Raw genomic sequence first — 27,313 nt, 5'->3', positions numbered from 1 at the left:
ACAGATCAAGAATGTGGTGATGTGTATGTCTGCTGGTTCACACTTACGAAATACGTTCGTAACCCCACCAGGAAGTCATTTATACTCCTCGTTCTTCTCTTACGACAGCAATTAACTCAAGAGTGTGAAGGGCACTGATAATGAGAGAAAATGTAAGGTTGAACACTGTGGAACAAGATGGGACCTGTTCAAATCTCACCTAAATTCCACCAAAACCCTAGTTCACAAAGCAACACTCCCGCAGGAAAATAAATCTAGTCCACAACACACGAACGCCATCGACCCGGACTCTCGCCGATGGTCTGGTTTGAATCACGACCCATTCTGAGAGCCAGGCACAAACAGAAGCCAAAACCATAGAAACCAGTCCTGTAGGAAACACACTACGTCTAGAAACCGCTTGATAGAAACCTATCTTTTCATCGGCTTTCACCCCGTCAATGAGGAGGTATCTCCCAGGTACAGTCATCCAGACTTCCGGTAAACCCAAGGTTACCTCCCAGGTAAACCACATGTATTCTACACATTACGACTCATGCAACCTGCTCATAACTCTCGTCTGGTATCTGGCACAATCTCAAGGAAGCTCCACGCTTTCTACAAACTTCCCAACCCCAAGGAAAACCCATTAGTATAGTCTACATCACTGAACAACATCATTAAATTCCTCTAAGTAAACTCCTTATAGCTTCCCAAGTACAACCTACAAGCAACCTCTAAAAATCTCCCGTAAACTAAAGGAAACCCCCGGGCAAGCTAACATAATTGTAGCCCCCAAACCCGCGGGCAAAATAAAACCTTCACAAACACTTTAAAAAACCTTCCACCGTACTTATAAAAACCTCCAAGTAATTCTATAACGACTGCAAGTGAGCAGTTCATGCAAGGTGTGTGTGTGTGTGTGTGTGTGTGTGTGTGTGTGTGTGTGTGTGTGTGTGTGTGTGTCAGGCAGGTGGGAGAGTGCCAGGGAGTAAGTCATCGAGAGCCATGCTGAGAGTGACACACGCAGACGGCGCCGCCTGAGTCACCCACCTAAGGCCAATGAGGAAGAGTGAGTGTGTCGTTAAGTCAATGAGGATAAGCGCGGGTGGTGGAGTCGATCACAGAGCCACCTGATGTGGCCCCGGCCTGGAGGGAGGAGGTGGTGTCTGGCAAGCAGGCTGGCTGGGTCTGGAGGGACGTGAATGATTAACCTGGTCTGGCCATGTCCCCAGAATCTCCTAGGGTAGTCCTCTCATCAGAGTCTCCCGAGACGACCAGACACGACCTTCCCGAGGAACTGTCTTCTCCTCCTCCTTCGTACGACCTCCTCCCTCGCCCCACACGACACCCGCGTCGCGAGGAAAGTCGGGGTGGAAACACTTTGCGAGACGAGACCCTGAGGTGACAACAGTTTCCCCCCCCCCACGACACTAACTCCGGCTTCACGACGGTGGCAAGGTTACGTCAGGTGACTCCATAAAGCCGACTACGACCCATAATGTTCTCGTGCGACGACCACAAGACCCTTCCGGGAGGCCTACTGTGGGAGGACCGCCCGGCTCCGTTCACGCTTGCCTTTCGTCAACAGCTAGAAAAGGGGGATACAGCAAGAGCCGCAACAGCCACTGATGGGCTAAATGGGAGAGAGGGAGGGAGGAGGAGAGGTCTGGGAGGGAAGGATTACCAGAAAACGAGTAAAAAAAAAAATGTGTTGTCGGAAGGTTTACATAAGGAGTGAGGGAGGAGAACGGTGAGGGACTCACTCCCACATACCATCACCACCACACTGCTCCAGTACTCTCCCTCCCCCACCACACAGCTCCAGTACTCTCTCACTCTCTCCCCCACCACAAAGCTCCAGTACTCTCCATCCCCCAACACACAGGTCCAGTACTCTCCCTCCCCCACCACACAGCTCCCTCCCTCCTCCACCACACAGGTCCAGTACTCTCCCTCCCCCACCACACAGCTCCAGTGCTCTCCCTCCCTCCCCCACCACCGCAAGAATCCCCCGCCGGGCCCTAGGCAATATGTCGTCCTTGGTGCCGTACTTGTTAGATCCCCCACACCCCATGTCACTCGCCTCCCCACCATGCTCACACTTCACCCCGCTCCCTACCAGCCTACTTAATTAACACAGCAACCAGCAATTTCAGCCTCAGATGTGTACTTAAACAGTCAACACGCTGCAGTGATGAAGCCAGCTGCAGCAAACAGCCAGAGAGATCAGGTCCTCCTACGGTAAAGTAAAACTCGTAGGCAAGAGTTGCGTTAGTAGAGATTGGCGCCCTAAAACTACCTTAAAGGAACGCGGGGCCCTACAACTACCGACGAATATCTTAAAGGAACGCGTGTCGCTAATCCGCAACAGAGACAAACTGGCAACGGGACTCTATACACTGACTACTCTCACACTAATTAAAGACGGACAGTTCCATTACGTCTCATTATCATCCTCACCAACTATCAACGTCCCCAGTGAGGCGCTACTGGCTCGGAGGACTGTCAGGCTGTACGAGAACTGCAGAGGCTCCAAGACCTTGAGGGACTCCAGGACCTTGAGGGACTCCAGGACCTTGAAGGACTCCAGGACCTTGAGGGACTCCAGGACCTTGAAGGGCTCCGGGACCTTGAAGGGCTCTAGGACCTTGAAGGGCTCCAGGACTTTGAGGGACTCCAGGACCTTGAGGGACTCCAGAACCTTGAAGGACTCCAGGACCTTGAAGGGCTCCAGGACCTTGAGGGACTCCAGAACCTTGAGGGACTCCAGGACCTTGAAGGGCTCCAGGACCTTGAGGGACTCCAGAACCTTGAAGGGCTCCAGGACCTTGAAGGGCTCCAGGACCTTGTGGGATTCCAGAACCTTGAAGGGCTCCAGAACCTTGTGGGATTCCAGAACCTTGAAGGGCTCCAGGACCTTGTGGGATTCCAGAACCTTGAAGGACTCCGGGACCTTGAGGGACTCCAGGATCTTGAGGGAGGGGAACAGTGGGAAAATCAATAAATTCATAAAAAATGATACAATTAGAAAAACGCTCACAGATACAATGAAAAATCTGTTCAACTTACAACCTCCGACATGGCAGGAGCACAACGTGCCCTAACCCTCAGCCATCACGAGTGAGGAGATCATAAGGTAAGAACGACTGTTTGTAGACCTGACTCATGTAAGTATAAACATTAGAGGAAAATGGGAAACACGAAAGGAGGATGAGAATTCCACAGCTTCGCCGTCTGAGAATACGACGAAGTACCACAAAGGTCCATCCTCGAGCGTCTGGACTGACAAAAAAAATATGGGAAACTGTGCGACTATTGGTCTCTTCATAACCCAGGTTATAACATCCTCCTCTACACGATACACGTAATGCAACACCTCAGCTCCTCTTCCCTCTCCCCCATCTAAACCGGCAGACCACATCGCATGTATAAAACATTCCGTTGCTATTCAAATGTCGAACCCTGTCCCCGTGTTTGGACGTCGATATGTTCCCCACTGCAGCTGTGACCGGGACGCCCAAGTCCTCCACCTTCCACGATATATACAAGAAATTCCAGTTACTCCCGAGATGTAAACCTGTGAAGAAAAGGACTTTTAAGTGTGACAATCCACGGGTTATTTCAAAGAATAGCGCACTTGCCTTCGACCTCGTCTGTGTGTTGTATACCATACTATGTGACTACAACCCACTATGTTAACTCCCGAGTCTGCTCGAGTCCCAACATCACCAAAAACATCCCAACATCCCTGTCACGTTCACAGTCCCCCAGTCAGTCTTCATCAGTCTTCACATCACCACAATGTAAGGGAACATTACAACACACACACACACACACACACACATATATATATATATATATAAGGTTCTTGCATCATACCCGCTGTGGAAACTAAAAGATTCTAACCAGTCTCGCAAGACATAACCAAACTTCAAACACACGGGAACCAACCAAATACACACACACACACACCGGCTGGCCTGACCTCAGCGACCAGAGACGTGCGCTGAATAATGTTTGCGACACAGAGCTGCAGGCCATCAAAACATCCCCCAGTGTTTAACCTCCTTCAACACGATGGCCTAACCCCTAGAGCACGACGTTACGACCCTTGAGCATGATGGACTGGCCAACATACCCAAGTGTCGTACCGTCGTGTTCATAGGTCGTATCGTCGTACTCAAAGGTCGTACCATCGTGCTCAAGAGTTTAAGAATCTTGTCACAATTCTCTCACTTCACATTTGGCCACATAGACACACCAACCTTACCCAGCAAGGATGGTACAGGGTGTCGGCACGAAGGGGCACCCTATTCCCTCATGGTTGGGACTATCTGCTGCCCTTTAAGGTCTGTGGAATCCCTAGATTGGCTGAGAAACATCAGGGGCGTCCAGATGTATAAGGGGTAAAATATTTTCCTGCTCTCCTGCCAACGCTAAGGAGACGGAGCATCAACAAGACACGGAGAGAATACCCGACCGCCTTCGTAAACCTCGAACCCAAGCTTAAGCGAACGTACTCAAGTCTACGATACAGCACGTACACTGAAGCGCATGCAGACACGCACGAAAGCACGTATGAACTGAGCGATGCCATACACCACTCGCTATGCTGACGTGAGACTCCACCACAGACGGGGATCTACTTGGCGTCTTGTGGTGGTGGTGGTGGAGGTCATCGTCAACACTCCCCTTCCTTAATCACGATCAATTACGTCCCCACCACATTTGCCACAATTACTGCACTACCACGAAAACACCACCACCACATTCATCTCCCACAACCACAGTTCCTACACCGCCACAGTATCTCCCACTGCCACAAAAGATCCTTCCACTCGCAATAAAATCCACCCAAACATTTGCCTCTAATGTTCCTACAATACTTAGCATCTGTGTCTGTCTGTCTGAGTCATGTAGTCAGTCATTCATTCGTCTGTCTTCCTCGCCCAGCCAAACTAAAATCGTCCAACCCACTCGTACGAAGCCGCAGAATTCACAAAAGTCCAAAATTCCTGTTGACAAAAAAACCACTCGAGATGTGAACAGGAAGTGAGTGTGCAACGACACGTACAAGACGAATCTGTGTGAACGACCAACACGAGGCGGTCACGTGACAACTGGGGTTCGTTCGTGAGCGACGAACACACGACACGGAATAATGTCATACAGGAAATCATTTCCACCGAGTCTGTGAGATCGTACTTGGGAATCCACATCGTCTCTAGCCTGTTGCCAGGGTCCCACACTGGGAGGCAAACTGGGCAACCATAACACGTGGTCGGGCACGTGTAAGCCAACACGTCGTTGGGGACCACGTGGACCAACACATCGTGCCAAGCAACACGTGTCATCACACACCACTACCTCGATTTCACATGATCACTTTGCAAACAACTTACAGACAATTTACACGCTAGTCATGTAAACATTCTCAAGTGAAAATTGGATAAAAGTTGTGACAAACAAATGAATTTCTTTATTGTTTCTCTTTCTTATACACCTGCTGTTGTTTTCCGCCTCAGCGAGGTAGCGCCACGAACAGAGCCATTGAGCCTTCGTCGAAAAGGAATTCGCTCGGCTCCTTCCTCTCAGTTCCTATCTTAGATAGTGATAATATTGGAGGGGAAGACTTGCAGCGCCCCTACTCCCACCCCTCTCAGTCGTCTTCTACAACATGCAGGAGGTATGTGGGCAGTAGTCCTCCCCTACCCACAATAATAACAAATTCTCCCCTACCCCAATAATAATCATAATTTCTCCCCACCTCCAGGGATAATAACCAACAAACCTAACATGTAAAAATTACAACTACGACCATTAAGAGGCTTAACGTAATGGTGTAAAGGTCACAGCTGGGGCCAGGCCAGGCTGACCCCATCAATGACCCACCCTAAACAGGAAGGTGACATGGGAAAGCCATACTATATGCAAATTAACCCATCCCAGCGTTGCCAACAGGAGGAGGAGCACTGGTTTGCCCACGAGACTTGGATACCCGCACCTCCCCCATCCCCACCAAATGGGGTAGGGGAAGCAGGTGGTGCCCACCCCCCCTTACTGGGGGACTCGAAACCCACCAAACGAGACAGGAAGGTCTTTAAAAACCTAGGGGGAGGGGGGTGGTGGGTATAGTAACCAGCTGTTAATGGGGTTCAGCACGAGGTTCGCACCCGAGTAGTGTGGGTGTTGTAGTGTTGTGGGTGTAGTGTGGGTGTTGATCAGGGTGTAGTGTTATAGTGTGGGTGTTTTGCAGGGTGTAGTGACGTACTAGTGGTGTGGATGTAGGATGGTTATCATTAAGCAGTAAGTATTTAGCATGGGTGTAGCGCTGGTGTTCTGCAGCGGTGTAGATGAAGGGCAGAACAAGTGCAGTGCTAGTGTAAGGTAGTGTGTGTGTGTGTGTGTGTGTGTGTGTGTGTGTGTGTGTGTGTGTGTGTGTATCAGTACTGTGTATGTGGTGTAATACTACTGTCGTAGGAGTGTAGAAGCAGGTGTAGTGTAGCGGTGTAGTACGAGTGTAGATGTAGTGTAGTGATAGCGTAAAAGTGTTGCGAGGAAATACAGCAATGACAAACGTCAAGTGTTGCTTGAGAGTGGAACACTGGGAGTGTTGCGGCGGTTGAGGATGAAAGCAACACTTGACACCAGCAGTGAGTGGTTTGCTCTGGTGTGTTGCGGGCAGGTGTTGAATGTGATGTGGGAAAACACCGGCCAACTCAAACACAGCAACACACCGCTACACACTCTCGAACCAACACAAACCACACCTGACCAACACTTCAGCTGTTGCCACTACATACCTGGCACATACCTGACATGATCGTCGTTTTATTACTATTTTCTATGGTTCTTTAAACCTTGATATGGGTCAGGGTGTGATGGTGTGAGTGTAGATCCTGGGGAAAATAATGAGCAACAGAACAGTGTGGGTATTCGTACTGGGGGAAAAAGTGAGTGGTGGGCGTTAATACCTGGGAGAAGAAAAAAAAAAATGTTGCCGTCCATACTGGGGGAAAAAAGCGGATGGCGGCGGATAAAGTGGTTGTTCATCCTAGGGGGAAATGATGATAATGTGGGCGTTCATCATAGGGGAAGATACTGATGGTGCATCACGTGGATGGTTATGCTGGGGAAAAAAAAAAAAAGCGGGGATTGCCACATAGTGTTCGTATTCCCCGTGGGATTAATAATCTTGGATGGGAACGGTGGATGGGACAGTGTGGGGTGTGACACACTGGGGTGGGGGACACGACGGGTGACATGACCTGGGCATCGATCCTGGGTGGAGGGGAAAATATGTAGGTTGATGATGAGTGGAGCAACGGTACAACTGGTTGGTCGGTCCCCACAACACAAACACCTGACACACACACACACACACACACACTATACATACACAACACTTCATCCTCAAACATACACACCTCCACATAGGTGTACACGCACCATCCACACAGGTACACTCACTCGAACCCCTTTCAACCTACCCCCGCCAACCCTGGCCGCCCAAAATAAACCCCAGAGGCCCACCTCAGCTCAGGACCAGAAGTCTAGGACCCTGACAGTATATATCCAAGCCTCAGCTCCTGAGGACACACGAGCCAATGTCATCCATGTTATGAGGGAAGAAGCACTGGGTTCCCGGCCATCAACGCCACTAGTTACTACTGAACCAACCCAACCACTTCCTCAGCCACCATCACCCACCACCACTTCCTCAGCCACCATCACCCACCACCACTTCCTCAGCCACCATCACCCACCACCACTTCCTCAGCCACCATCACCCACCACCACTTCCTCAGCCACCATCACCCACCACCACTTCCTCAACCAAGTGTGGCAGCCATAACACACCACGTATATCAGGTACAGTTGTCAACCATCACCACAACAGATCTAGTCATACATAACATCTATATAATGATAACACAATTTCCTACAGAGTTATTACATAGTTATAAATAGGAAATTATTTACATAATTATCAGAGTACCACGAACACTGGTTAAGTCGGTTCTGGTTGACTCGAGGCTACTGTGTTCTTAACTCACCATACACACACAGAGTACACAGAAGACAACACTTCCTCCACAGTAAAAGTACGTTCAAATTATACATTATGAGTGTTTATAAAAACCTCGTAAATAGAACAGTACAAAAACGCTGTTCCTAAATCACACTCATTTCCCACTACTCAAAAAATTTCCAACTCCCCTACAATTCAACCGTGTAATAATATAAACCGCGTAATAATATAACCATATCCTACCCTCCACCTGGGACGACTCATCATAAACATCACAAACCCTTCCTCTGGGGTTAGCTATACAGGCGTCAACACTACTTTAATTCCTCGTGGGTCAGCCATAACATACTTACAGGGATTTTGATCCTCCTAACACGGAGTGCTGCTCACATATCTGACGTGCCTCTCCCTCCACCTCTCATTGAACTAGTGGAATCAAACCTCGACCAACTCTCCAAGCATCGCTTACCCTCGACCATCCCTCTCCGTCTGCCGTCATGTTTCCGGCCTCCTCTGATCTCGAAACCTGTCTGCTCGTGTGTCCCAGCCAAAATGACCTGGACCCAGGATGCTGCTTCCCATAGCTTTTATGTGAACGTCAGACACACGATGACTGACCGATATGATACCATCCTCCCCTTTCCTCAAGCAACCAAGATGTGGACTTCTCTTCCATCTTCTGCCTTTCCCTCATTCCATAACCTTTCCACCTTCATGGATCAAGTCTCAAGCACCAGCGGTAAAAATAATTCTTTCTCTTTTCCCCTCATTCCATTTCTATTTCCGAGACGGCCACGACTGGTGTTTGTAGGTTATGCCCTTGCTGTAAAGGCTGCCATCAAACACAAAAAGAGGAAGAGTACACTGAGGTACTCAACACTCAAACGTGGTTCATGAATTACGACGACACGACACAAAGGTTGACACAACCAGGATCTCCAACATTACGTCCAAGTCCGACATAACTCCTCGAGCACTGTTTACCTTTGTTCTCGACACCTAACGAGATCACCTGCTGTTGTGTGTGTGTGTGTGTGTGTGTGTGTGTGTGTGTGTGTGTGTGTGTGTGTGTGTGTGTGTGTGTGTGAGCAGCAGTAGCGAGGCCATCCAGAGTACTTCAGTCCCTCCTTCCTCCCACACCACCACTGGAACACCTTGAGTGCCACCGGCCCCAGAAGCCTTAGTCACAGTGGCACAGGATCCAGCCCAGCTAAAGCAGAGAGAGCCACTCATACGGGAGTCTTCCGTGTTGTCACGGTGACGTGTGATTTAGTGAGGGCTTTATAGTCACGCTGCTACACCCCTGCAACACACCTGATGATAGAAGCCGTACCGAACAAGCAGGGAGGAAGAGGCGCCCGCAACACCCCCCCGCCCACCACCAGGGGACGTCCCAGTTCCTCTGTCTGTGGCCTGGGCACAGTGGAAAGCAGATGACACATCTCTGGAACCCTCGTGCTGAGCTACGACATGGCACGGACCGTCCGTTCTGTCCCATGTACATGAAGGGAGGGGCACCTTTGTGGAGGGGCGTCAAATCATTGCCAACAACTCCGGTGGCTACGGGAGATTCCGTGCCTCCCTCCAACATCCTGCATCGAGGGAGGAATGAGCCGGACGTTACGGACGGAGGCAATCATGCCGTCCGTGAGGAGTACCGGACGGACGGGACGGACCACTAGCCCTCCCAGTACACGTTTCCTGCCTGCCAGGTCGGGGTCCGACAGCGCCACCCACCGCCGGGAGGCTCACGCTACCGTCAGACTGGAACAAAGGGAGACGAGGCGGGGGGTGTGTGCGGGGGTATGCAGGGATGGGGGGTCTGAGGGAAGGGTGGACTTGAGGCAGGAAAGGGAGGAGTCATACCAGATTGTGGATGGAAGGGTCAGGAAAGGTCATGACCGTCGGGGTGACCTGGGCAGAGGGGGATGATCGTGTCCAATACCCAGGATGGGAAATGGGACGTCATCAACCCTACGAGGACCTAGGACGCAGGGCTAGCACGTAGTGCTCACCGCTCATGAGGGGAAGGAGGGTTAAAGAAAAAAAAGACTGAGAGGGCAAAGATCAGCAGATCCAGGGGGAGATGTGGGTGGTGGCGATGGTAAAGAGTGTCTGATACATCACCACCACCACAGCACGGACGCTGCTGGAGGGCACCACCACCACAGCACGGACGCTGCTGGAGGGCACCACCACCACAGCACGGACGCTGCTGGAGGGCACCACCACCACAGCACAGTCGCTGCTGGAGGGCACCACCACCACAGCACGGACGCTGCTGGAGGGAGCACCGCCACAGCACGGACGCTGCTGGTCACAGCACGGACGCTGCTGGGCCACCACCACAGCACGGACGCTGCTGGAGGGACCCATCACCACAGCACAGTCGCTGCTAGAGAGACCTACCAGCACACCTCTCACTCGCCATCATATCCATCCATGAAAAAAAAATCACAAAAACATATGAACGTCACCCACATATCAAGTACATATCTACCACAAAAACACGCGTTACTATCTCGTATAAATCTCCAGGGCAGAAGATGTGGGACACAGGCCAGACGCAATTCCTATCATTTACCTGGAATCGAGCGTGATCGTCCATAGCATTATAATGCCTCTAACTCGATATCTGTAAGTTCCAACCCTGCCACCCCACAGGTCACTGTATGATCTAGCCACGCTGTTCTCCCCCTGATCAGTCAGACTGTTCATGACGGGGGAGCCGACGTAACCAGCACGGCCAGGGAGGTCTCGCTACCTTACGTCACCTTGTCTACCCTCACAGCTCAACCTAGCGTTGTACACGGCTGCCCTAATGTCGTACTATGTTTTCCCACCCCCCCACCCCCACAACCCCTGAGTACGATGGTGCCATCCTTGAGGACGACGGGTCAGGTTAATAATGGCCAGGTCATCATACTTTGCAAGGGTCGTTCCGTCGTGCTAAAGCGCCCTCATCGTCGTACTCATGAGTCGTACTGTCGTGCTTACAGGTCGTACTGTTGTGCTACAGAGCTTAACCTTTCACCTACCTTACGTCTGAAACAAACTTGAACTAACGTTCCACTATCATCTTTCACCCATAAAATACGGAATGGCACACACACCTGTTGGTTCTCCCGTGAGAAAGCTGTGTGCAGGCAGAGAGAAATTGGTTGCAATACAGCCGCTTCAACCGGAAACCTTCCGTACAAAACATACTGACTGTGGTATGGCTGCCAACCTCATCCAAATTTAAAACCTCATCTTTTTTTTTTTTTTAATATGGCGATCCAAATCCTTCATCAGCACGAACCCCCTGCCAAGTCTCCGGGCATCTGAGCTCCACTTGAATCTCTCCGTAAACAACCCCAAGTTTCTCGGGTGAACGTACGCCCGCCTGCGTATGTACGAGCTAGGGCCTGGCTCACCCGTAACCTGTATCTTCGTTCCACATACACATCAATAACTATCTCACCCGTAAACACAAATAAAATCCCTTATAGTTCGTCCAGACTAGCAGGAGAAGGGATCAGAATCGTAAGAGAAAAAATAAGCAGCAGCCTATATATACGATGACGCAGTCCCATATCGACCATGAGCGGACGTACGGCGTCTGTGGTCGTTTTAAAACCCCGCAAACGTCAGCAGCGCGGGCGAAACGCGTCAATGGCGAAATCATCTGCTGTAAAAACAGTCGTACACACACACACCACAGGAAGGCATTAGGGCCGCCCTGATAAGGCTTATCACTCTCCCGCCAACAGGCTCTCTTTGTCCGGAAGACTTACTCATTCTGATTCATTTTCCCCATCTGCACAGGTCTGTGATGGGCGGAGGGGCGGTGACCCTATCACGGTACAATGAATACACCATCCTTAATCTCACAACAGATAATAACCTGCCCGAAAAAAATTGAAACAAGACATTAATCATTATCATGTCAAATCTTTCAAGAAACTCACTTTTCTAATGTTTCAACGCTTAAAAGAAGCTCATTTTTTTTTAGCAATACTTAAACTCACCTTTTTAATACCATAACTCTTAAAGCTCATTTTGTAAGTAATACTTATAAAAACGCACTTTTTGACAAACACTTTTCTAAAGTTAAAATACTTGAAAAAACTGAGGAAATCAGTTTTATCGTTAGATTACTTAACACTTTTTCGGCCTAATATAACTGTATCAACAGAAACATTTTTTTTTTCAGATAAGAGTTTCGATCTGGTCTGTATATGTTTAACAAGATGGTGCCGAACGGTTTAGCCGAACCATCTCTTAAGTAAATTAATCTGTAATGACTCAGCCAATGGAGATCATCTGCCATCTGTATGCGTAGGGACACTGAACTCTTGCGGTACATCTTCTGCTATACTGTATGGACACGGATAACCTCCCATGTTAATCACATCGTGAAACAACAAACAAACAGCAGTCTAACGGATAAATAACGAATGATCTTTTTATCAATTCCGTTCATTCGCTTCATTAACTGCTTCCTGTAACTGTGCAACACTTCACCTTGATGTTTACCATTCACACACATTCTCACTCTTTTTAAACACTGCGAGAGCTGTCTACATGAAGCCTGTTATACTATAGCAAGTCAACATTTTTGAATCGGCGGCTTGTAAACAGTGGACACAGCGCACCAATGGCCGTCCTCGATCGCATTCTCCAAAGGTCGCGAACCCGCCATCACGGAACAGATTCTAATTCGTTCTACCGTTTGTGAAAGAAAAGAAAGATCAAGAAAGTCGCGGCGTCCAGCAACGCTGGGCCACGACGGTATGATGTTTTTTTTTCTTCCCCCAGACATTACATGAAGTGTGGGGCCTTAACGTTTGGGGGGAAATAATGCCATTCCCAACTGCCTTTGGTTTCAGTTAGACCAATAAACCGGTAATCAATGTTATCATTCTCATAATTATCATCAATCAATTAATAATAACCTAACTGTTAACAACACAATCCACAAAACCATTTATTATCAAATCACTGGCCAACGAACTACCAGTACTACTATCAAACAGTAAATGTAAATACTGAGCAAAGTTACGATTACATAAATAATAATTCATTTCAATTTACCACCCAGTTAACTTGTGTTTAACAATAATTTCAATTTTACTACAGTCGCTACCCCGTCAATCGGATGAATGACACACCGTCATTCAACAATGAAGTTTTTCAGTGTATATGTGTAGGTATTTTCGTTCAGTGAAAATAAAACTGAATAAAATCACAGCAGCGGGAGCTTCTATTTACTTTCTTACCTCGTCAATGGAGTTATTTCTGCTATTATTTACATGGCGTAAACAGACACGAGTGACATTATCTTTTTAACCTCATGAGTACAACGGAACGACCCTTGAGCACGACAGTACGACCCTTGGGTATGGTGTCCTGGCCTTTGACCTCTAGATGTCAGGTCAAAGACCAGACTACTTACCTAAGGGTCGTTCCATCGTCCTCCTGGGGTTTAATAATCCCTTAGGGAAACGGTAAGACCCTGAAACGTAAGGTCAAAGGTCACAAGAAAGTCTTCAATCTTAATTCAAAGATGACCTAATACAAGGGAATATAACAAACCATACAACCCGACACATATTCTGTAAATACAAAAGTTCTACACATGCAATCTAGAACGAAGAGGCGAGACTAACACAAGAGAACTGAAGAGGTTTCAACGGAGAGCTAGACCAGAAACATGAGTCGAGCAAGTGAATGGTTCCAGGTGATGGCTTAATCCCCCCCCCCCCCTAGCAGTACCCTGTGAACCAGGGTGTACCCCGTGACCCAAGCTGACTACAGGCCGTCAAGACTTAACAGTGTGATGACCTCGGCTACAAACAATGATGGCCGGACCAAAGTGAAGAGGTCAAGAAACCTTACATTCAACCAGAGACGAACGAAGGAACATACATGCAAACCAGGCTTATACGTTTACAATTATACACAAGAAGCTTCAATTATTCTTACGTAAGATAACTGGCTGCCATATTACGTGATATTATTCACGACACTCCCAGGCACTGTCCAATTAGAGAACCAGATGGACTCTAAAAAAGGAACATTTTTCATGTTACTCTTCCAATCTGCCAAAACCACAGACCAAACACTCTACAATAGCTACCATGATTACAAATAATACAAAAAAAAAAAAAAAACACGGTAAAGCCACTCTGCAACAAGATTGCTGACGATGCTACAAAGCCAACGTAAATACCGGAACAAATTCGACGGAAGTTTTGCCAGTCTCATCCACCAACAACAACTTGCCCACTGTACATGTAATAATACTCCGAGGCCTCCGCACCACCCAACCCAGCTCCGTCTGGGAGAGAAACAGAAGCCGTTTACTTTTAACCTCTCGAAATTCCATTTTGCAGACCCGTGCTTATCGAAAGTCAGATCACTCTCATTTATTCCGAGAGATAAACCAAATGATAAGAACTGAACCCTCTATGTATTCTCCCACCACTTAACGCAGTACTCCAGGAAGCAAAGGGGCCACCCGACTCTATGTCAAGCAGCCTCGATGGCATTCTAATTCAACCTCTGCTCCGCCACTCGTTGGCCTGGGGAAAAAAAAATCAAAACTTAATGGTCATCAAACGCACACCTCCTCATACACAATGATATCCATAAATAATTATCAAATCAGAATCAGAAAGAACCTTTTCAATATAAATCAAAGCATGACCACCAAGTCAGGAGAGAAACGAGGAAATACTTAAAACAGCGAGAGTGGAGGACAAACGCTGAATGCAAAATGAAGTGTTGAGTAGAATTTACAGGTAACCTGAACGGAGTATGATTGGTCCCGTGAGAGAGAGAGAGAGAGAGAGAGAGAGAGAGAGAGAGAGAGAGAGAGACTCCGTGCATGTGTGCCGTTGGTCTTACGAGAGAGCAGAAGACCTTCTCAAGGAGTTTTCCTGCATGATGACAGGAGCTACATACACATCTTCACCACCACCACACAACAAGCAAGTCACCTAAAGCAGCACTACCAAATACAGAGCCAAGATCCCCACTTTAGGTCTCTCTCTCTCTCTCTCTCTCTCTCTCTCTCTCTCTCTCTCTCTCTCTCTCTCTCTCTCTACCACAAGGACGAGGGGAAAAAAATATATATGCAAGGTGTGCAGGCCAAGTTCTGTTTCCCCAGCCGCAATCCGTTCGCCTGGCACACCTCCCCTTTAAATAAATCTAACTGGCAAACTAAAACAGTTAAAAAAATAAACGATTCAATTCTAATTATATATAAATGTAAGAAAAAAAATGCCATTAATATCGCCAGAGACCTTCTAAATCCCAGCAGACGGCGCCACGTGGGCGAGTGCAGGCAGCGCGTGTGTGTGTGTGTGTGTGTGTGGCGGTGTCGCTGTTCGCCAGGAATCCGCCACCTGGAGTTGGCAACCCTCCAAAACTCCTTACCTCCCTCCCCCACCGTCACCTCCAACCAGGGAGGAGAGAGAGAGGGGTAGGGGGGGGGGGTAGCCTAGCAAGCCTAGCCAACGTCACTTTCGGCCCACCGGTGTGACATAACTCTAAGCCCACCTACTACCCTAAGTTTAGTGTTCGTATTTCATACCTCTGACACCAAACAAAGTTCTTACTTCCAACGACAGAACTAACACGATCAAACCATCACTAGGAGTGCACTAGGGAATCGTATTCCATGCAAGGGAATGTCGTCAACTTAAGCACCCTATAATGGGTTCGTTAGTGGAAGGAATTTCATACATTGAAACGCAGACGATCCCCAAAATGACCTAAAAGGATCACGGATAGTTAGAATTCCCTGCATGACACCGCAAAACAACGTAGCCTTCCTCCTATTACGTTTCTTTAATGACTCGCATATCGTACATCAAAACGTAAACAATAAAAATGTCCTACGATACTCAAAAATCCGTCATTTGTTTATATCTAAAATAGAAAACACAAATAATTCACATCCACTACAATGCCCCTCCCCTGCAGCCCTCTATTTATGTGCATTTCTGAGAGTTCTATTTGCGCGTCACGGGGGAAATATTTGACCAACTTCCCGTGCAAGCTAACCTCAGGTAGCACGTGGGGTTGTGCCGACCCTGGCGATCACAAGACCCGTGGGGGCCCCAGAGTCTATACATACACACTCAAAGATGCCACGTTCAAGAAATTCACTTCCTCGTCACTCAAGCCTTGAGCATGACGTTGCGACCCTTCAACGCGCCGATACCAGCCCTGAGCATGACGGGACGACCCTTCAGCACACCCAATACCAGCCTTGAACATGACGAAACGACCCTTCAGCACGCCATTACCAGCCTTGAGGTCGACGGCACGACCTTTTATCACGCCTTGAGCGTGATGGGTATGATAGGCCTTGGCCTTTGACCTTACCTTAAGGTTCAAGTTAAACGCCAAACCATCATAATCCAAGGGCCGTACGTACGGTCGTGTTCAAGGGTAAAATGGTCGTGATCAATAGATTACAACCTACTCATGGAACACTACGTACAACGCTCCACAGAAAATTCCCCCTCCTTGCGGAACACACACACAAGGAAGCTAATATCATCCACACCATCCTTGCCCGACACTCCACTCGCCAGCTAGACTTGCTCCCAGCCTAAAAAGATCCAGTAAATCAATGCACATCCGGGTGAACAGGAAGTGATATTTAAACAATATTATTCCTTAGTCGTGTTGCCTAACTTCACTTCCTTCCTCTCGTAACATAATTAGCTGTTTCTCATATCTACATAGGATGGACGTGATTATTACACCAGGTCACCCCCATCTTACTAACTTCTAAGCTGGAACAAAGAGTTCCAATATTTTCCCCGCGCAAAAGTAAACCATTTTTTTCCCCGTTTCCATTCCGTTCGCTCACGCCTGGCCTTTTACATCTCGAGCAGAAACGGTGCACCCAAAGAAATGTTAGCCAGCAAATATTACCGTCGTTAATTGACAGTTGCGTTATCTTGCTTTAGTTTAAAATAGAAAAAAGCTCAGCGATACAGGAAGAAAATAATTACCGATCAGTCCGACGTGGCTTTCTCACACAACTATCATTTATATAAAATGATCGTTTTAATATCAGCCAATGCGCTATATACACGGTAAACAAGAAAAAACAACAATATATGAAGCATCAAATACGTTTAAAAATTTAAGTTTGCATTACCGGTACAATACAATGCATGACCTTAAAGGCCATCTATGTCAAGGTAAACATACGACTTCCTGCACAGTAATCCAGTTACAATGCAGACATTTTTTTTGAAGTTTACCCAGCATAAAATGCTTGTTTAGGAAAATCATTTGTGTCGAAGGAAGTTACCGTGTAACCTTGCAGCGTCTCCAGCCACGTGTACAAAAATAAGCTGATTGCTCCACAAAGCACCCAAGAATCAAAAGTGATTCTCAACTCTCCTCTAAGTAGGTCAGATCATATATATATATATATATATATATATATATATATATATATATATATATATATATATATATATACAAAATATCGAAATTCAACTGGTTTCCTTCTAAATCATAGTTGTTATATCTATAACTGATACAATTTAAAAAAGAAAATATAAATACGTGGAAACCTGCTAAATTACCTGAATGAGAACAAAGTGAAGGTGAACCAAGCGACCAATCACAAAGTGTGATGGGGAAGAAACTACCGGACTTTCTCCCTGCTGAACGCAACGAGCCAAGCTCATGTGAAGGCTTTACACAAGGTAACACAACCTAGCTCTTCTCAAGACTAACCTGCTCACGAGACTTACTTTACGATATATCAAGACTTGCTATACCTACAATGAATTAAGATCTATTATCATAACTACGGTGTACCACGACGTACAGTAACTAGCATGTATCAAGATATGACTAGGATATACCCTAATCTGCATTACGGTTTACCTATATCCGGCTGATTCGTCGCCACTCGCACAACTAAAACAAAGTTTACTATAAAAACAATTACACACAGTGAGTTACAACGTAACATACATCCTGACCCGCTACTGCCGTTGACACGAGACAATCTTATAAACCACCAGGCCTGACGGTTGCACAGGGCGTGTTGTCTCACTACTTTGAATTTACAACGAATGTTTTTGCGTTCATCGCACATTTTGTCAGCATGCCTGGAGTTCACACACACACACACACACACACACACACACACACTTGCGTATAACGTGGAAGTCGTGTGTAATCCGAGTGAAAGTTTAATTCCATTACTGTGCCAACCATGACGACCATAATGTGATAGTTCGTATAAGTTCAATCATAACAGCCAGAGATATGCCGTCGGTCATCTTGGAAATATTTAAAATATGTACCAGTATTTGCACAGTTTTCTGCAGACGCCTTCAGTTTCAGCTACTCAGGTAAGCTGGCTAAGACAATGCAAATATATATATATATATATATATATATATATATATATATATATATATATATATATATATATATATATATATATATTTCCCTGGGGATAGGGGAGAAAGAATACTTCCCACGTATTCCCTGCGTGTCGTAGAAGGCGACTAAAAGGGAAGGGAGCGGGGGGCTGGAAATCCTCCCCTCTCGTTTTTTTTTTTTTTAATTTTCCAAAAGAAGGAACAGAGAAGAGGGCCAGGTGAGGATATTCCCTCAAAGGCCCAGTCCTCTGTTCTTAACGCTACCTCGCTATCGCGGGAAATGGCGAATAGTATGAAAAAAAAAAAAAAAAAAAAATATATATATATATATATATATATATATATATATATATATATATATATATATATATACTGTTGAAGTCTGCTGTACATCTCTAGTGGCACTTAGAACTGCTTGCCCTACAGCAGATCTGTTTGTTTCTCTTCCGAGGATACACTATTTAGAGTCTTTGTATACAAAGGGGCAACATAGAAGCTCTTGATATCAGGGTCGTTAATGACGGTTTGCCACGGACAAACTCTAGAGGTAAAAAAAAGACGCCTTACTCTGTGCACTGTGTAAGCAAGGTTTCTACGTTCGGGGTGACAAATAATGGCTGAGGATTTCCCTCAATATACGCATTCATAACAGTAAGACATCCAAGTCCGACTTGTTCTACAAATAATGGCCCAATCAACGGCTCCATCAGCCGACATCATCCGGCGCCTTCACTTTTTTTTTTTTTTTTTTGTCTCTAATCAAAGCCTGTAACCTCACACACACACACACACACACACGTGATGTATCTGAGGGAAAAGCTTATAGAACTCACGTCTTACAACGTCATCTATCTGCTTACCTCACTCCCCGAGATGTTGGGCAAGCGGCAATGCGTTTCATAGTTTGAGGAAGACACTACGGTGTTGAAAATCTACACTTTCACCCGCGGAACGTAGAGACTGGCAACGCCTCATTAGTAACCGTGAATAACTCGTATTAATGACAACGCCTTGGTAGTAAGTGACAAGGCATTTTCATTAAAAGCCTCCATGTAGGCGTCACTAGTGAATAAACATTTTAGTGCCTTACGAAAGCCTCTTAGTTCTAGAAAACTTCGAAAACCAGCTACACTAAAAGCGCATTTTAAATATATATGACAGGTAAAAAGTCTAGACATAATGATTGTGGTTAAATTATCCACTAAGTGCGACTACACTGTTTGATACATGACACATCCGTGAGATAATTCAAAAAGGAATTCAAACGGCAACATACCACTGGATCCTTTCGAAAGTGTTTATGAGTGGAAGAAGATACGAGGATCTCGCAGATTAGTGCGGCAAGAATACACACGCACACAGATGTAACTGGGAGAAAAAAAAAACTTTATGAATGGTATCGTCTTGAATAAATGGAGTTCACTACAGTTTCTCCGGTGAAGTCAATATTGTCTGCATGCCAGCACACAGAATAATCTGGCCACAATGTGAAACCCTGCAACAGGGGTCGTTATATATACCCCATGAGCATGCCGGTATGGCCGTTGGGTTTCATGGCGTGATCTCTGATCTGACCCTGAAAGGTCAGGTAAAAGGTCACGCCTTCATAACCAAGGGGTTGTACCGTGGTGCTCAAGTGACAGTGGCCAGGCTTTCTCAGCCTTACGAAGGATATCACTTCTGACCAGCTCTGTCAAGACTCATAATGAGGTTGAATCACGATTTGCTGATTTTAGACTAATTTGTTGTGACTTGGATGAGTCATGACGCTGACTCTGGCTGAATCACTTGTTGATACTAGATGGAAACCTTTGCTATTGGCTGAATCAATTGATTCTATGCTCCATAATATTAGACTTGTTAATATAAGATTTGAATCGACACCAAACTATCACTTTATGATGAGAGTCAATCACTTGATTTTGCTGAGCCATTTAATACGAGTTTGAATCACTTGATTCTAAACAATCATCTGATAAGACTGAATCATTTCTTGATACTGACCTGAATCATAGTACGATGGTACACTGAATCTCTTGATGGCACCAGGTTGAATCATGACCAGTTATTATTACTCGACTCACCACGAGTTTTCAGATTTGCACATACGTATCTCTTAGTTATGGCTACCATTTGTGTGTTGCGGGGAGCGAGTTTTACACTCGCGTTGCCCAGTTTCTTAACCCTGTATTTATGTACCAGGTATGCTTGTATGTGTATACATACATAAGCACACTAGCCTAAACCAGGTACCCACCAATTTACCATCCCAGAGGGAATAACGAATAACTGGGGGTGACTGTGGGGCAGACTTCCGTGCCCACACTGCAAAACCGGATAGACCCGCATGTGAATCGTGACCTGCAACGCTAGCCACTACCCCACCAAAGTCCGTGCGGCACACGGGTATCCGACCGCTTCGGCGGTTACATGTTCGCGTCCTTCTCCAGCAGGTGCGTCGCGTCATGGCTCATGCTCTGCTGAAGGTTGTCTGATCAACCGAGGGGGGAAAATTCACATCTCCCAAGGTCGGCCTAACCACCTAACTCCTAAAGTAATGACCGGACGAACCGACGCAGTAGTCTGTCGCCGATCGTCACCATATCTTACACACACCCTTGACCTGGTAAACAAGACGGTACGACCCTTGAGTATGGTAGACTGGTCGTTATGGGTTAGGTCAAAAGCCCAGCCTCATTTTATACCCAAGGGTCGTACCGTGGTGTTCAACGGATTCAAGTGGTAACATGGCTTAAAACACCAAAGACATCAATATCTTATTAGTCCCCATTAGGTCTACTCCATCTGCTGAATTCTCACGCCCACTGGAGCGTTTTCACCAACCGACCATCCACCCAGTGAGAACAAAGAACATAAGACTGGATGTGGAGATGAGCCTAAATAACCTGATCACGGCGGCATCATCCAACTATCTATTCCCACCGTCTTCATCGAAGCCATACAGCATAGCACCTCGTCTTGCTCTGGCAGAGGAAACCGGCTGTCATTAGCTGGCATGGGCAGCCATACGTGAACGAAGTGGGTCAGAGGAACCCGCCCAAGAAGACTCCACAGGGCGTCAGCCATCGCGATCGATTGTGCTAACGGTCAAGCATCTTACTTCCCTAATGTTACCTCTCTCTCTCTCTCTCTCTCTCTCTCTCTCTCTCTCTCTCTCTCTATCTATCTCTCTATCTATCTATCTATCTATCTATATATATATATATATATATATATATATATATATATATATATACAGTATTAAAACAGGAAAAGAAATTAACTGCCTCTGGTTCTAACAATTTGGCTAAAGATTCAGCAGCAAGCACAGGAGTCGAGACGAATGGCTGAATCACCAGGCGGCCGTTAGATGATGGTTGACGCTGACAATTAGGATGATAAGAGAGGCAGACAACCCCACGAGAGCCCCAGTCGTCCAACGACCCGCCCGCCACAACCAGCCAAGCCTCCCAGTAACTGCTCGACCCTCGTGTACAAAACTCGTTTATATGCATCTAGGTATGACTCGACACTTTACATGGATGCAAACAACGGGCAGGGAGATGGCATCTTTACACACCACAATTACACTGTATACAACAAAAAGTACACCATCCTTGCATATATATATATATATATATATATATATATATATATATATATATATATATATATATATATATATCACCAAGCTGTTTCTGTAAATTAGCTGACTTACGCTATGTTAAGCGACGCGCGGACCCTTCAAGTTGACCTCCGTCCCGACACATAACTCATAACGTTAACACTATAATACATCCACATTTAGTACCCCCGTCTCTCTCTCTCTCTCTCTCTCTCTGGAGGCTAAAACAACGACATTTTCTAGGGAACAAAAACAGGGTTTATAAAACCGCACCATCTCCTTCCTCCCGACCAGGCTGACTCCCCCACCATAACAACCATGAAAAACCTGGGTGTTCAAGGCTGAAATACAAGAGTTATTGATACTCTATAACAACAACAACATTCAGCGGCATAAGAAACTTCGAGGTTCAGGAAGACAAATAAGTGGAGTTTGGTAAACGTACAAGCAACACATCTCTTGCATATCGTATGCGTTTATGTCACGATGGCAACACCTTACTCCCAAACATAACCCCCCCCCCCCCAACAACAACCCAACCTTGAGCACGACGGGTACGACCTTTGAGCATGATGGTCTGGCCTTTGAGCCGACCATTTGGGCCGGCCAGGCCATCAAACCCATAGGTCGTAACGTCGTGCCCAAACGGTCGTAAGGTAGGACTCAATAGGCTCGTACTGTGGTCAAAGGGTCGTAGAAATCGTGTTCAAAGTCGTCCTGTCGTACTCAAAAGTATAGTACCGTCGTGCCTGACGGTGGCACAGTCGTCCTCGAAGTCGCGCAGCCTCGTGCTCAAGAGCTGTACCGTCGTGCTTCAAAGTTTCGTGCGGTCATGCTCAAAGGGTCGCTCCGTCGCGCTTGAAATTACGGCCCGCTAGGATCGCCAGCTACCCCGCCCCTGTAACATGTCACAAAACGTTCATAATTACCCGCCAACACAGCTCTGCCCAAATTACGCCACCATCAAGAACCTTCCCACACTCGTCTATATTGTGGGTTCATGAGAAGAGGAATCCTGTGTCTCTCCACGCTTTTGATGAAGCGCTATTCATCTATCATAACGAAACTATCCTAGTAGTCAAGCATATAACACGAACTACCAGTAAAGGTTACTACGTTATAAGTGTCATGGTTCAGAAGAGATGGCCATGACTCCAATGTGCTTTAGTAAAATGCTATACGGTATACCAAGTATCTCCGTCAATGTACACCTTTCTACATTTTCAGAATTTTACAAATCAAAAATTATAAGAACAGCTTTAATATATATATATATATATATATATATATATATATATATATATATATATATATATATAGTTTTCAAAAGTTTTCTAAATCTTTTTTTCAGTTTTCAAACTAATACATTTTGTGATTCTGGTTAAACTTTCACTTGTTTTTCCTCTTGCCAACTATTTGATATTCATTTTCAGTTATTTCTTCATATTCTCTGTTCTTCTGTCCACAACTCTGTCTTAAAAAGCCTTTTATGATCATCTCACACATTTCTTGCTATGATCAACCAGATATATCGGTACCAGCTCCGGCTGCTGGAAGGGAAACCTATGTTAGCACGAGAGTACGACCTTTGGATGCGATGGCCTATGACCCGACCTTTCAGGGTCAAGTCAAAGGCCAGGCCATCATATCCAAAGTGGTATGGAAGTGCTTGAGGTGCAGGGGGGGAGAGGAAGGATAGAAAACGAAGATTGCAACTCACAAATATCAAACGTGTGGCATTTGACATAAAAAAAAAAAAAGGGCCTCTTCAACTTTCACATTATCATAGCATTTCACATTCAACATCAGAGTCATCCATGGGTAGGTTCAACACTTTCTCCACCCTCACTCTCTGAATTATCACCCACGGAAAGTTCCCTCACAGTTACCATCTGCTGCGCTTTACATCTTGGCCATGCAACAAAAATACGTCATCTTACATATTCATGTGTATACATATAATGCTGTATATCTTACATATACGTATATATATATATATATATATATATATATATATATATATATATATATATATATATATATTTCCCCCATACATATTCGCCATTTCCCGCGTTAGCGTTAAGAACAGAGGACTGAACCCTTGAGGGAATATCCTCACTTGGCCTCCTTCTCTGCTCCTGTTTTTTTCTGAAAAATGAATCGACTCAACAGACGAGTGTAGACCAATACCTCCAGCAATCACTAAATATAAACTACAGTAAACAGACTCTCAAGACACTATTTAGCGCGTATCGCTGGAATATACATAGGAATTACGAAGAACGAGTCCTTTGTTGACCTAGGTTACGTATGAGGAGATTGTATGTTTGTGGACTGAAAGCAAGAAGGTAGAAAAAAAAGTTTGTTGCCTGGGCCACAGTGAAACGTGACAGCCAACGAAATGCTGGCTCTGCGCAAGCCAACACCCAAATAGTCCTTTGCATTTAACCTAAGATACTTGGTAAATACCTGGAGCCCGACCAATTAGCTAAATACTCTCAAATGAATGATACATCTATTATACACTGCAATGCCATCTAAATATGTGTACGATGTGCAGTCAACTCAATAATAGTAATAATAATAACACTAATGTATTACTGAATATATATATATATATATATATATATATATATATATATATATATATATATATATATATATATATATATAAAGTGGGAGGGTGTTCAGTACCATCTTCACCTTTCCTTGGGTACACCTCAGAATCGGGTGCGCCAGATAACATAGGCATGGTGGTATGTGACGAGGTTATCTGCTGGAGGACAGTTACAGTAACCTACATTCCTAATCGATACAGATAAAGACAGGAGAATTATGCAGTATATATATATATATATATATATATATATATATATATATATATATATATATATATATATATATATTGCTGACGTCCACTGCGGCTAAAATAGGCCTTCAATGTACTATGTAGGTACTATGTGAGGCGTAAAGAAAGTATACTGCATAGTGTACACTGGGGACGACCCCTAACATCGTTTTTGTTACTTTTTACTTCTATATTTTACTTGATCTGTGAACCAGTGTATCCTGGTCTAACTACAATGTGTAAACAGAACTGTAATAATTCCGGTTTACGAAGTATTCTTCAAATTAATGTTTACATTGAGCATCTGCAGTAGTATACCAGGATGTGCAGGCCAACTGGCCGTGGCCTCCAACAGCTTGAATGAGCAGAGGAGCAACACAACTGGGTTCCACATCCAGCCGTGGGAGGAGGGGAGCTTCCGAAATCATCTCATGGAATAACGAAAGGTATGATAAGTCCTAAACCGAGCTGTGGAGATATACAGGTGCCTCCTAATCCATCTTGTGGTATACGAAAGGTAAGATAAGGTCCTCGATCAAGCTGTGGGACAGAGAAGTGCCTACGAATCCATTTTATGGTATAAGAAAGGTAAGATAAGATCCTAGACAGAGCTGTGGAGATGGAGTGGTGCCTCTGAATCCATATTATGATATAAGAATGGGCAGAGGCCTCAGAAAGCATATCAAGGTAATGTAAACCAGCACGTAATGTACGGTATTTTACTAATAATATATACCGCCATTTACTTATGTATACACGGTAATCCAAGTATAATTACCATATACACAATTTTGTACATGGCAGTACAAAAAAAAAATGATGTTTGAAGACAAACTGACTACATATAATGCACTTCGACTGTAACATGCCACAGCATCTATCAAAGATGTATGAAGCCTACCCAACACTAAGTACTTTACATGTATACCATGCAGTGAGTTTTGCTATGGATAATCTTGTATCTGATTTTTCCCACAAGAGCTACAAGTCGATCGATCACATGTACATCCTGGTTCAAATACTTTACTTTCTACGCATTCCTGGTTCAACCATGCTACCTCATATTACGTAACAGCAACTGCTTGGGGGAAAGTGCATAGGATACGCCTCGTGGAAATCTACAGGAAGAACATACACAACGAACACCCAGCCTCTGCACCCGACTCCTGGGATGAGAGAGGACATACAAGATCTATCCAATAACCAGAATGGAACTCGTTTCTGCCGATTATCGACAAAATCTCAATCTGAAATGTCATCCGGTAAAGGTCAAAGTAGGTGTTAGATTACAGTATCAGGCCTATACTTAGTTGTCTTACTTAAGAGCAAGCTAAAACATAATGTCTCTGGGGAAGAAATACTAAAAGTAAGAGTCCTTCATCTCTCTAAATCAGTCAGCCAGAGCCCAATTACACAGTTAAAACTCAATTACACGAGATAAATGTGAACCATTCTCAGTCTTTCAGCGGGACGTTAAGGCTCCAAGTACCGTCCTCAACTGACTGTTAATCTGGCCATAAAGTATACTCTCGTATGCGCATATCCACTAAAAATGCCCACCCTAGCACGTAGCCCCAGGCGGGCACGGCACTTTCCACCATCACCACTTTACCAAAACCCAGAGCTTGCACAGACTTCGTTAAGAAGCATCCGAAACTTTCTTCTACACCCTCTAATATATATTTCACCTGTTCTTCATTTCGGAATTGATCATGTGTGATGTATGAGAATATCCACAGAAGGAACGAGTGCCCAGCCATTTTGGGGCAAGACTTGTGTGACCGCTGAGCCAAGAACACGGGAAGGAGACGGCAATTATGTTCTTCCTTATTAACGGTATCAGCTGTGATTGAAGTCAACTGCTCTGTTACTTACTTGTGAGACGTATTTTCATCGCCCCACTTCTCCTGGGCGGCGCTGGATTAGACATTCTGCAGGTTAATTACGAAATAGCCACCATCACTTCACGAACCACCCTCCACACACAGACTCTCTCACACACTGACGGGCCAACACTCAAACAACAACATTACCCCCGTCTCCCGCAGGGATACCAACACTCGCTCAACAAATATTTGGCTTACTTAATACAACTTTTCCAGTATCGTGTAGATATCACCGGAAGAGGTGCATTTTTTCAAGTAATCATTCACCTCATTCATTTCTACGTTAGACAAGCTGACCGGACTAGGTACTAAACGATGCTCAGTGAAACCCCGGCTTGGAAATATGTAGTGTTGGCAATACAGAAAAGTTCCTGGAGATACCAGACGCGGCTGGAAATGGAATATTTCCCGAGTAATTAAAAGAAATCATCTTGTTAAAGGCATCTCGTGATTATTTCATACTTGGCTGCCAGTACACTGACGAGATTCTGCGTTACAGCATAGTAGATGCTGACTATTTTTTGTGCA

At 45.5% G+C, this 27,313-nt stretch overlaps 1 protein-coding gene across 4 annotated transcripts in view; it reads right to left on the bottom strand.

Annotated features, from left to right (window-relative positions):
- The window catches only part of Smurf (SMAD specific E3 ubiquitin protein ligase), a 127,387-nt gene extending 100,482 nt beyond the window's left edge, over positions 1-26,905 (bottom strand). For all 4 annotated transcript variants that reach the window (XM_071694931.1, XM_071694933.1, XM_071694932.1 and 1 more), the window contains exon 1: positions 26,775-26,905. In XM_071694931.1, coding sequence (XP_071551032.1) covers positions 26,775-26,829 — 55 coding nt within the window. In that variant the 5' untranslated portion in view covers positions 26,830-26,905. The remainder of the gene's footprint in view (positions 1-26,774) is intronic.
- Between the last annotated feature and the right edge of the window lie 408 nt (positions 26,906-27,313).

Source organism: Panulirus ornatus, chromosome 57 (genome assembly GCF_036320965.1).
Source record: "Panulirus ornatus isolate Po-2019 chromosome 57, ASM3632096v1, whole genome shotgun sequence".
Taxonomy (NCBI): Eukaryota; Metazoa; Arthropoda; class Malacostraca; order Decapoda; family Palinuridae; genus Panulirus; species Panulirus ornatus.
This window is presented reverse-complemented; position numbering and strand designations above follow the sequence as displayed.